Source organism: Sphaeramia orbicularis, chromosome 13 (genome assembly GCF_902148855.1).
Source record: "Sphaeramia orbicularis chromosome 13, fSphaOr1.1, whole genome shotgun sequence".
Taxonomy (NCBI): Eukaryota; Metazoa; Chordata; class Actinopteri; order Kurtiformes; family Apogonidae; genus Sphaeramia; species Sphaeramia orbicularis.
The window spans coordinates 43830986-43843796 of record NC_043969.1 but is presented as its reverse complement, the minus strand read 5'-3'; the positions used below and the strand labels follow the sequence as shown (position 1 = coordinate 43843796).

The following is a 12811-nucleotide window of genomic DNA, read 5'->3' as shown; positions in this document are numbered from 1 at the left end:
ATAAAGTGTCTTTCTCTCCTTGGTCATGCACTGTCTAAACACACACAGTACAACGGTTACTGTATTCAGCTGACAGTTTTTATTGACAAGTGAATTTGTTGATGCTAACTAGCCCAACCTGCTAATAGCATAACCTAGTCTCTTAGCCATTAGCATAGCCTAGCCATTATAAAGTAGCTAATTCAATTTCTTAAATGTGGCACTAGACTTTTTTTTTTTTTTTTTTTTACCGCTATCTTACAACAATACAAAGCCTGTTAGCAAACTTATATCTACTAGCCCATGTTAGCATTAACCCTGTATTGTTTTATAAGTTGTTAGTATGCTAATTAGCTAATTACACTAATTGGTGCAAATGAATGTTTTTTTTTCTTTGTTTTTTAATTTATCTTTTTTTGAGCAATATAACAGTACACACAAAGAAGTGGAACTACAGTGTGTACATTATACATTGCCTTTATATAATTTTCCCTGCATGCCCAAACCAAACCCCAAGGCCCTCCGAGAAGAGGCACCAGCAGGAAAAAGAACATTACAACAAAGTCTCAGTGCAGTAGAAAATCAATAAGTACAAGCAGTAACAAATCTTTGATATACAAAAATAAGAACTGAGCCAACAGAAAATAGAAAAAAAAAGTAGGCATAGCTTGTAGATACATGTGCATACTTTAAAATATTAGGCATTAATTACATAGATGTATCAAATGTGAAAATAATTGGTAGACAGCATGAATTAAGACAAAAAACAACACCTAAACAAACACAAACCAGAGAGTAGTCTGGAGGTGTGAGATCAGTCTGAAGGCAGGGTTCATAAAGATTGAAAGTAATCCAAAAAAGATTGCAATTTATTAAGATATTTAGCTGAGGAACCTTGTAGTGAGAGTCTAATCTTTTCTAATTTAAGAAAAAATCATAACATCCCTAAGCCAAAACGAAATAGACAAGGGTTTAGGAGATTTCCATGAAAATATGATACAATGTCTTGCAAGGAGAGATGTAAAAGCTATTATAACAGACTATTTGGTTTAAACAGGAGTCAACAGAGAGCCCAGTAATGAATGTGTTTTTGCATAATTACATTACATTACTGTTTTCTAATACAACTGTATTTTGTATCATCATTTCCATCCTCTTGTTCCAATGTGGTTACTTCAGTCAAAAAGTATAGAAGCAGAAGTGAAAACTGACAGCTTTAAGTCAATAATGGCATAAGTGTAACTCAGCTGTTATGCAAAGATGTATCCACTGAACAAGTATTAAATGTCATCACTTATAGTTGTGACAGCAGAAAAAAAAGTATGAGAAGATTAGAGAAAAAAGGTAAAACGGTCAGTTCATAATGGTAGTTATGTTGCTGCAACGGAACTATATAATGAGTTCTGGTTCTTAAAATTCGAAGTTCTTTGCTTCAGTCTTAAACCACCCATAACTAGGGATGTAACGATATGAAAATTTCATATCACGGTTATTATGACCAAAATAATCACGGCTATTATCGTGGTATTATTGAAATTGTGCTCAAAATGTTCAAAAACACACTGAAATAATTTAACCAAGTTGTATTTATAAAAAAAAATAAAATAAAAAAAAAAATAAATAAATAAATATAATTGGCACAATGTACTTTCTCTTGGCAGAAGCGTTCAAGTATTAACTCTTAGTGGTCTGAGCCTTTTTTGGCTGTTTTTCAGTCCTTTTGATTTTGCCTTTATATACTATATACAGAAATGTTTACTATACCCATGTATGGTATCTTTTTTTCAGCACAACTTCATCTATATCATCTGCCTATTATTTTTTCACTTTAGCCTAATATATAAACATAAAAGGCCAGAAAATACAAAAAAATATAAAATGAAAAATTTATACACTTTATTGCATAAATAACACAAAGATGTTTAACGAACCTTTTCAAAGACTTTAAAAGTGAATATTGGTTCCAACTATTAGGTAGATAAAATTAAAATTGTAATAAATTAAAATATACTCAAATATTTGGCATAAAAGCATAGCTTTACATATATGTTTTTTTCCTCTAAGTGTGGTAATCAAACACGGTTATCATGATAATTAGGATTTATACGATAATACTAACCGTCTGCAGTTTTACCGCGGTTTATTGTTATACCAGTAATCGTTACATCCCTACCCATAACTAACATAAGGTCACCTAAGTGAAGTTACATTCACTGTTCATTTTCTGTAATCTACAGACACCAGACCACGACTTACCTCCACGATGCCATGGCTGATGGTGCCGTATTGCCTCTTCCTCAAAAGTACCAGACTAATCACAATCACGGTTGCTATGGCTACGGCGATCACCAACAACCCAATCAGAGCGCTGCTGCCGAAGCTGAAGTCCTCTCCCAGGGGGCGGTAGGTCTCCTACGAAGAAGAAGATGAAGACAAAGGGTGACAATGAGGACACAAGATAAACACAACTGACCACTGTAGCAAAAAGAGACATGAAGCTGCTTTAGCTGCAGAATAAATATACCTATAGTAGTTCTCTCTGTTAATCTGTTTATGCTCTATAAATGATGACACTTTCATTTAACTATGTAGAGAAGTTATCCAACTGGAACTGGACCTTCCTTTTATTGCTTTCTCAGTCACAAAATCATTTAATTACTGCTGTATGGAAACACTTGAAGTGATCAATTATATTATTTTTGCTGCCACGTCTTTAGTATGAACTCAAACTGAATCAAAACACAGCCAGACATGAATATACATAACAGCATAAAAAGATTTTATTTTCAAGAATTGACTAGATTCAGCTGAATTTTTATGTACTTTTAGTTTGTATTTGTAAGTTTTATCATTTCTATAATCTGAAAAATATAGAATCAAATGAAAAAGAAGGTGACTTTACCTCATTTTCTTTTTAATTTTCTACTTTTATTTATTTTAGTTTGTGTTGGATTGTTCAGCTTTAATTTGGTTTTTGTGTCTCTTGTATTTCATTTATATTACAGTAAATTGAACTATTGTTTCACTGCTAGTTTTAGTCTTAGTTTTTGATAATTAGTATTGCTTCTGAGGCTCCACTATCATTTTTTCCTTTTAGTCTCAGACAATACAATAAAAATTTCTGTAAATGTGGCCAATAAAACACAAACCCAGTCAGGCTTATTTATTAACTCAGAAACACTACTGAACTAAGATCTCATTTACCTTTCAGAGATGTAGAAAATGTCCAACATGCTTTTACTTCCTCATGTCTTTACTCTTGTCTTAAAAGTCTATAAACTATGCAGAATCCAGCAGCTGTGTCTGATTGTTCACTATAAACTAATATTTTAGAGTTTTTAATCCCATATTAACGTTTGTGCAGTGTGAGATCTAAGTCTCTCCCAAAACCAAACATTTATCTGAAAGCATATCCTGCTTTTATATGCACTGTCTATTAATTTTTAATTTTCTTTTTAGTATCTTTATTTTTAAGGCTCAGCAGAAGGACAAATAATCATTCTATATTCTCTTTGTTATATTATTAATCAATTGCTTCCCAAAACCCAAGATGATGTCTTCAAATATCCTGCGAGATTAACAAGTTTTTCTGTCACAGAGAAACAAGAGGAAAAAAAAAACCCCAAAACAAAACAGGAAATATTTACTTTTAAGAAGCTGAAATCAGAGAAATTTGACTAAAAACTCAATAATCAAACTTGAGGGTTGGCAAGTGATATGGTGTTATTCGATGAATCTTTGCAGCTGTGCTAAATATTCAAGATTCTGGTCTGTGTCATAGTTGTACTGGGTTTGTTGATGTAAGCTAATTTCATTCCAAAGCTAATGGCTGTTCATTTTGCCTGCATCAATGATAACAGCGTGTACATTGATTTCTACGTAGAGAACGCATGCCAGATTTTCAGCCAAAATCCAAAGGCTGACGTTCATGCCTGCTCTGGAGAACCTCAGTCCCAGTTCACAATACTAGCTTGATGACTAGCTTTCAATGAGTTAGCATAAAAACATCAATAAACGACCAGCTCCCAGCACAACATATTACAAATTGTACCTTTAAGTTTTAGTGGATCTTTAGTGTTTTTGTTGACTACAGAAAATCTTGTAGTTTAAGTTTGAAACTATTTCATGTTGACAATAGTCAACTCCGTTTCCAAGATTACGATCGTCTCAGTTGTCTACGTCAATGATAACAGTCTGTATATTAATTTCTTTGGAGAGGACTCTGTTTGATTTTCCCATAAAAGACAAACATAAAATACATAAATAAAAATCTTGCTACTCTTCTGCTCCTCTACAGCAGCAACATTGAACACAAGCTACAGTTAGCTTAGAAATAATCACCTAAAATCAATAAATAACTAAATTATCAGTTTTACCCTTTGTAAGTTATCCTTCCTTTTTAGCATGAAGCACTTTGCACATTCTTTTGAAAAGTGCTATATAAGTAAAATGAAATGTATTATTATTATCATTTCCAATTTTAATTATTGACTTGTACTCTTCATGTTTATTAATTGGTTTTTCATTGGCAGATGAAGCATAATTTTCAATGCAGGACCTGTTTTTTCACTCCATATTCTCATATTATTATATAAAACCCTCAGTGCAACAAGGACAATGTCCCTTTCAGCAGAGGATTTGTCACACACAATTTTGTTGTGACTAGTGTACACATGCGTCAAACGTGTCTCAGTGGAAGATTGTGTAATGTCTCACTAGTCGGTTTTTACACATAACCAGAGTCACCTACGCTCATCTGCACAATGTAATCTGGTACATATGACACAGACTAATCATATGTAAACAGCCACTGGGGATTCTTTTCTGCTCATTCTCACACATAAACTGAGCGCGCTCAGTTTGCGTGGATTCACATTCATCATATGAACTGAGATTTTCCAATGTGTAACATTCAGATACATTCACATAACAAACATGCACCCATGCAGAAATAACCAAAACATATTGAACAGAAAACTTTTAAAAACAAGAGAGGGGGGGATTTGGGGTCTGCTCCAACGCTGTGTTGTTTTAATTCTTTTCATTGTCATTGTTTTTGGCAGATTTCAGCTGGTATCTTTGCACACTCCCACACTCCCTCCTTCTTTCATCTTTTCCCCCACTACTGGTTATGACTACAGTTCCCCAGAGAGCCCTGTGGAGGGCGCCGCTGTACTCACCAGCTCATCATCATGCATAACGCTGACTCTCTCTGCACTGTAAACCACTTCTTTAACATCCAGAGACTCATCAATCACCTGTCAACACAGACAGGGGAGCCCAGGTTACACTCGCCACAATGCGTGAGCGAGAGCGTGAGACAGATAGAGCGAGAACGACAGAGAGATAGGCAGGCGGAGAGCGAGGAGATATGAATGTGCAGTGAAGTAAACGGTCAGGATTATCTGTATTTGTGCGATGATACACTTGGAGCTGTCTTGTACAAACTGGAAGGAGAGAGGGAGGGGGTTTGCAAGCATCAACAGACTCTCTTTGAGGCACACAGTTAACATGTCCTTCTAAACAGACTGGCAGCCACTCAGAACTGAGAGCTCTAATTTGAAGAAGAAGAAAAAGAAGTAGAGGTAGAAGAAGAGGAAGAAGCACTGTGAGTGGAAGTGAGTGTGTCCAGGAGGCAGAAACAAAATCTGCTGTTTGTAGAGACAGAGCACTCCGGAGTCTTTTTGAGTTTTTTGTTGTTTCTTGTGAAAAATAATCACAATTCAAGTGATCTTTAAACCACAGACTTGCTCCGTCTTGAAAACATAGCAAAAAAAAAAAAAAAAAATTAATAGAATAAACAAACAAATAAATAAAAAAATAAAAACATGCATGCACTCAAATACTTGCACACACACAAGTACACGTTTGCAGTTTGTGTCCGATTAGCATGCAGTGCACATTCAGCAGCCGCTTGGAAATCCATGAGTAGGGATGGAGCGTCCAGCAAAAGAAAAAAGTGTCATGCGATGTCTGTGGAACAAAGCGTGGGGTTGATCTGAATGAGGGTTGGATTGCCAAAAAGAGGGACACGCAAATGGCCCATTGTGAGACAGCTGTAACTATGACAACATAGTTACTAGAATAATCTGACTCATTAAAAGCAGAACTTAAGAGAGCTATGTGAAAGCACTGTGTGGACTCATTAATTTCAATCATCAGCACAAGTGCCTCAGACTGAAGTAATGAATTAAACTGTCAAGACAAGAGAATATATTTTAGTTTAATTCCGCCTGTGTTGTTGCTTTAACAACGCTGCTCTCAGTTCATGTGTTTAGCGAGTTAGAAATAAAAAATGCTTCGAGGCAGAGACGGAGCGATCGATCAATCTCTTACCACGTTGTTGCTGATCTTGGGTTTGCTGTTGATGATTCTCTCCTCGGCGCCTATCAGGCCATCTAATCCAGACATGGCGGAGCCTGTAGGAGTTGAAGGACCACGGTCAGTGACAGCACGAGAAGAATAAACTAACAAACAGATCAACAAAAACAGAGGGATGGTGGTGTTGATGGCAGACAATGGCACACAGATGTCCAGCTCTTCGCTCACAACTGTGGCCTGAGTCGCCTCGGTGAACGCTGGCGACAACAAAGGCCTTTCTTCCATTTAACACAGTGAGAGCTCTGTGACACTGACCTCAGGTTTTTTACAAAGACCTTCTCTGAGCTGAGACGTCTCTGGAAACATCCAGCTATAAGAACTGACTCAGGATATAACAGAGGCAACAGATATGTACTATGCCTAGGTGCAGGTTTAAGGGTTTTGTTTCTCTACATGCTTTTATTCCTGACATTTTAAAGTAAATATCTGTACTTTCTATTTCTTTACATTTCCAAAAATAGGCTGTAACTTTAGGTTTTAGGCAATTTAGAGGAATTATCATTTATATTTATATAAGGATAAAGATTTCAATGTAAACATAATAACACATCAAACACTATGCAGATAGTATGTATAGATAATATTAATATAGATAATATAGATAATGTACAGAAAAAACGGTCTCTTGACAATCGTAACAAGAGAAAGATTAAATAAAAGGCAAGATAATGGTTTAGAACTCTCACACAAGTTGAAAATAGTCTTAAGGGAAAGATAAATCTTGCTGCATCTTTTACTTAATTTTTTTCTTGTTAAAATTTTCAGTGGTTTGTTTATATTATATATATCTATATTATCTATACATATATAGTATCTGATGTATTATTATGTTTAAATTTAAATAAATCTAAATCTTAGGAAAAAATAGATGATAATTCCTCTAAGTTGCCTTTAAACTAAAGTTGAGAGCATATTATCGGAAATGTAATGTATCTTGCTCCATCTTTTATTTAATCTTCCTTTGTGTTTTGTTGTTTAAAAATCTAAAACAAGGTGAAAACAATATAAATAAAAAGATTCAATAATAAGAAAAAAAAATTAAAAGATACAAAAGAAGATGAAAACAACATAAATGCAGAAAAAAAGTAAACGACACTGGGGAAAGATGTAAAAGTTAAAAAAAAAAAAAAAAAAAAAAAGAAAATGACCAAATTAAAAGATGCACTGATATATCAGCCAGACATTAAAAATCAGCATGTATGGTATCTTCTCACCAATGGCAATGGTATTTATGTGAAGGTTTTTTTTTTTTTTTTAGATAATGTGACAGCAGACTGAAAGATATAGAATGAAGATTTCATTGTGAATAAAGGGATAAATAACAAAAACAAAATAAGGAAACAGAGAGTAACATTGGATTCGGCTATCGGCCAAAACATTATTTTTAAAATCAGTGTTGGCCATGAATTTTGCAATCAGTGCATCCCTGGACAAATTTTCAATAATGTAAGGATGAAAATAAAGTTGCAACAAAACAAAAACAATAATAAAAGAATAAAATATGTAAAAAGGCAAAACTAACAAAAGATGCAACAAGGAAAACTGTGAACATTGATGCAAGATGAAATTGTCAATAAATATAGACTGGACTGAGGATAAAATATGACATTATGTTTCCAGTCCTGTTGCTGACATTGAAAACTTTATTTTATTTAAATTTGTAAAGTTTTATTAGTGTTTGGACTAAATTAAAAAGACACGAAGCTCAGTCCTTCAGAGGTCTACGTTTGCTTTGTACTATCCGTTCATTTCATTTCAGAGCCTGACATTGAAACAGTACTTGTATTTAAGTGTTTTTTTGTTTTTTTTTTATATGGGGGTGAATAATATGGATTTTTGCCAAATACGAGCCTTGTAAACCTGTATAACTCAGTGTTTTGCATCTAAAACTCCTTTACGAATGCAAATTTTTGTGGCTTCTGGTATGAGTTTAGACCAAAAAACTGGGCTACAGTGTCAAATCTGCATGTTAGACTGATGGTTCTGAAATAGGCCTAGGGTCTATTAATACACACACAGACCAGATATGTCATGAATAAATCAGGATCTGAGAGGATGGAGGACTGAGCGAGGCAGTCGGCCCAGTCTCCTGAACAATACAGTAGAATACAGTCCACAGACATATGAGTCTGTCTGAGGCTGACTGTCGACTGCTGCTGTCACCGTTAGTACGAGTGCCTTCGCATACAGTCAACAACGACGTGTGTTTGCAGCCTCGCTCAGTGACATCACAAATCACATGATACAAACACAATATCACACTGTACGACGGGGACACGGGACGAAGCGAACAATTAGTCCATTAATTGATCAGTGAATATCAGCAGGTTAACTGATCAACAACCAGTCGACTACCGATTAAAAGTGAGGATTCAGTAAAAATGTCAAACACTTGTTGGTTCCAGATTCTCAAATTAAATCATTTATGATTTATGAAATAAACCTTTAAATAATCTTTAAATAAATACATCTTTAGGTTGGTAAATTCAATTATTATTCAAAGACGTAAATTCATCACTGAGATATTTAGTTATTACTTTGATAAACTGTTAACATTCTATACCACAGGTGTCACACATGCGGCCCGGGGGCCAAATCCGGCCCGCCAAAGGGTCCAATCTGGCCCACGGGATGAATCTGTGAAATGCTAAAATTACACTGAAGATATAATATATATATATATATATATATATATATATATATATATATATATATATATAAAATACCAATCAATGGTGCTAAAATCATTTCAATTCAGGTTCCACATACAGACACATACAGTCCAATTAGATTTCAAGTGGGTCAGACCAGTAAAATATTATCATAATAACCTATAAATAATGACAATCCCAGATTTTCTCTTTGTTTTCTTGGTGTAAAAAGTAAAATTACATGAAAATGTTTACATTACCAAACTATACTTTTACAAAAAATGTGAATAACTTGAACAAATATGAACAAACGGAAATGTCTTAGAAAAGTAAATGCAACTTTATCAATATTCTGCCAGTTAGTAAATGTTTTGTGTGATTGTAATGCACATGTGTGAATGATAAACTGATAAAACGAGGCAGAATATTGTTAAAATTACACTTGTTTTTCTTCATACAATTCAAGTTGTTCATGTTATTCAGATTTTTAAGGAAACTTTGTGGATGTAAACCTGATCATAATATAATTTAACTTTTTTCACTGTTATCATTTTACTGGTCCGGCCCACTTGAGATCAAATTGGGCTGAATGTGGCCCCTGGACTAAAATGAGTTTGACACCCCTGTTCTACATAATGTCTTTATTTTGACAAAGTGTACTATCATTTCCAGACATAAAGTCCGTATTTTGATTCATTCAAGATACATAATTATTATCATTTTGAGATGCTAGTTATTATTTTAACAAAATATCTCATCATTTTAAGTCATTAGATCATTACTTTGAGGTACAAAAGTATTAATATTTGTTATAATATCCTTATTTGATGACGCTTATAACTTTCAGACTTAAAGTTGTTTCAGATATTAAATCCTTATTTTGACAAAGTTTGTTATTATATATAACATAAGAGAACATACAGTCATTATTTTGAGACAATTAGTCAGCATTTTGCCAAACTGTTGATATTCAGAGATATATATTCATTATTTTAGTTATTTGGCATTTATTCATACTATTATTTTTTTCCCCGAGACAGAAAATCAGTATTTGACAAGGTCTATTTTTATTGTGAGATCTACGGTGATTATTTTGAAATGTTTAATGATTACTGTGATAAAGGGCATATCACATTGACACACTAGATCGTAAATTTTTTTAGAAACGTTGTCATTCTCAGAGACGTTAACTCAATATTTTGACCTATGAGATTTATTTGTTCTCACAGTGGAAGAAATGGTCTTTCATAAAACTTTTAACAGGATTAAAGATCAATGGAAAAATAAAGGACAGATTCTCTATAATGGTTTGTTTGCAGAAAAGTTCTGGGCATCCACTTTCAAAACAATCAATAGATAATTTAGATTCTGCAATTAGAGCAAAGTGTCTGATGTGTTTGCTGTGGAAGATCAGGAGGTTAAACCCAGATCAGACCGACCGGGTGACGTCACCACATCCCAGATTCAGGTTCTGGAGGACAAATGAGGACAATTTACAATGGGCTGTGGGTCAAGCAGCACTAACACTGAGGTTCAGACAGGACCGGTAAATCACACGGGTCCTATCAGGAGGACGGCGACTGATGAGGGGATGAGCGTGGGGGCAGGGGGGGCGGGGGTGGGGGGGTGGTAATTAAGCGAGGTGCTTTGACAAATGTACTGAGGACAGGATGACGGCAAACACACGACTGAATAGATCGGCTGAGAGGGAAGATATCTGCTTCTCTACTTCACTTTAAGTCACTACCTCTAACATCCTAGCATGAAAAGAAAAAGACCAGGAAATGCAGCAACTGAAATCCAACCACGCACGTTCATGAGTCATCAAAAGAAAAAGGGGGAAAATCAAAACCCAGATGGTTTCAGATAAAACAGCGATGGCGAGGGATGGCGAGGATCCCAAACCGCACCGAGGGAGGGGAGGTAAAAGGAGAAGAGTGGAACAGAAGAGGAGATGAGGATGGTTTGGGAGATGAAGAGAGGGAGGGGAAGCCGGAAAAACAAGATGCAGCAGAGGCACCAACCTTTCTTGAAGGCACGTGGGGAGTCTGATAGGTCGCCTTGGCATTAGAAATGAGCAACAGAAAAGAAAAAAAAAAAAACAGGAAGAACAGAAAAAGAAGGAAGGAGAAGAAGAAGAAGAAGAAGAGAAAAAACTTAGGTGAGCAGAGAAAAGGCAGGATTATCAAGAAGCTTGTGTTAATTGATTAGGAAAAGAGCCCAGCAGGGAAGAGTCCCAAAATAAATTTCAGAGATAAATTAAACAGAAAAGAAGAAAGAAAAGAAACGAAGGGAGCCATTTCAGAATTGGCTATCTCTACTGTATCTCAGCCCTCTGGGTGTTGGCATCTATAGTAAATGTTCCCTGTAGATTTAGTTGTAATTTGTTGGAATCGTTCCATTTTTAACTTCTCACTCTCCTTAAGGATTCAATCATAGGTTTGCCACAAATGTAAGAAAGAGGCAAAGTTTTTGGCTCCGGATCAGCACCAACGCCTGAGGTTTTGTGAATTTATCTGAACTTCAGTGGTGCTGCGTTGAAGACTAGGCCACAGGGAGCCGAGCAGACGCATTTAAGTCCAAACTCCTGGCTCCAGAGTGCATTTACATCAGAATAAAACACACTGTAGATCCACGTCCATCACAGAGTACATGTAGGGCTTGGTATTCATTACTTTTACATGCACACTAAGGCCTATATTGATCAAGTGTGTGTTTACTCTATATGGTTAATCAATAAAAAAGTTAACAGTATATTTCATTGGAACATTTGATTCATTAAATGCAGGCATACAGGATAATTTGAGCACCAATGTGTTATGCTCCATTGAAGACCTTCATTACCCATAATGCAAGAAATGTTAGTTACGATGCTAACCAGTTTGTTGTTAGTAAATAAGCTAACCGGCAACATGTGCAAAATTTTTGTTCACTCTATAAATCAGAATCGTTTCCTTGTAGAAATAGTCAAACTGAGCTGCAAAGGCCTTTCCACGCTTTTGCATTTTGATTGACGTCACATTACTTCGGCAATATTTACACCTAGCTTCCACACTACTGTGCAGCTAATCCTGTTTTAGTTTAGTTTGTGGAGAGACAAAAATATTTAAGTTTTGAGTCAGTGATGCAAACATGCAAATTTGCCCGATTGGTCCTATCAGTGACTACATATCCCTGGTGGTGCCTGAAGTTCCATGCTAACATGCTAACTTTTTATTAGCATGCTAACATAGTATGCAAGACTTTTTAGTAGTTTGTAGTAGTACTTTTTAGTCTGAATCCATAGCATGTGAGTTGCATACTGTTACCAGGCAAATATTACAGTATGCATGCTCTGGAAACTTTGTTGGCATAAATATCCCACAATGCAATGCAACAATAAATCATGACAGAAGGCTAACAGAGCTGGTTTTCTGCAACATGCTGAAGTCCCCATATGTGGTATTAAACATATGTTGGTAGAGGTAAGATGGGCTGGTTACTAAGGTAACTGGTAAGGAAGCTTCCAGGAAGTAACATGTATTCGCACCCTTAGCATATCTGACAAAATATGTTCTACTGTGGATTTAGACAAAAGACAAGATTTTGTGTGTATGCTCCTTAGCATGATACTTAAGATGGACCGTGTCTTTGATTTGTCACCTTTCACATGATGACCACAGATGTATTAAATGTTAAAGATTAACAGGTTAACTTTTCGCCTAAACCTCCAGCAGAACACGCCTGGATAACGGACGCATTGTCTTTCTTGAAACTGGAAAAGATCAAATTGTCTCTCAGAGGATTAACTGAGAAATTTT

The 12811-nt window shown here is 35.4% G+C and overlaps 1 protein-coding gene across 1 annotated transcript in view; it reads right to left on the bottom strand.

Annotated features, from left to right (window-relative positions):
- Nucleotides 1–12811, bottom strand: part of LOC115430985 (amyloid-like protein 2) — a 68007-nt gene that overhangs the window by 3269 nt on the left and 51927 nt on the right. The window contains 4 exon segments of the mRNA XM_030151205.1: nucleotides 2236–2391; nucleotides 5160–5237; nucleotides 6316–6398; nucleotides 11036–11071. Coding sequence (XP_030007065.1) covers nucleotides 2236–2391; nucleotides 5160–5237; nucleotides 6316–6398; nucleotides 11036–11071 — 353 coding nt within the window.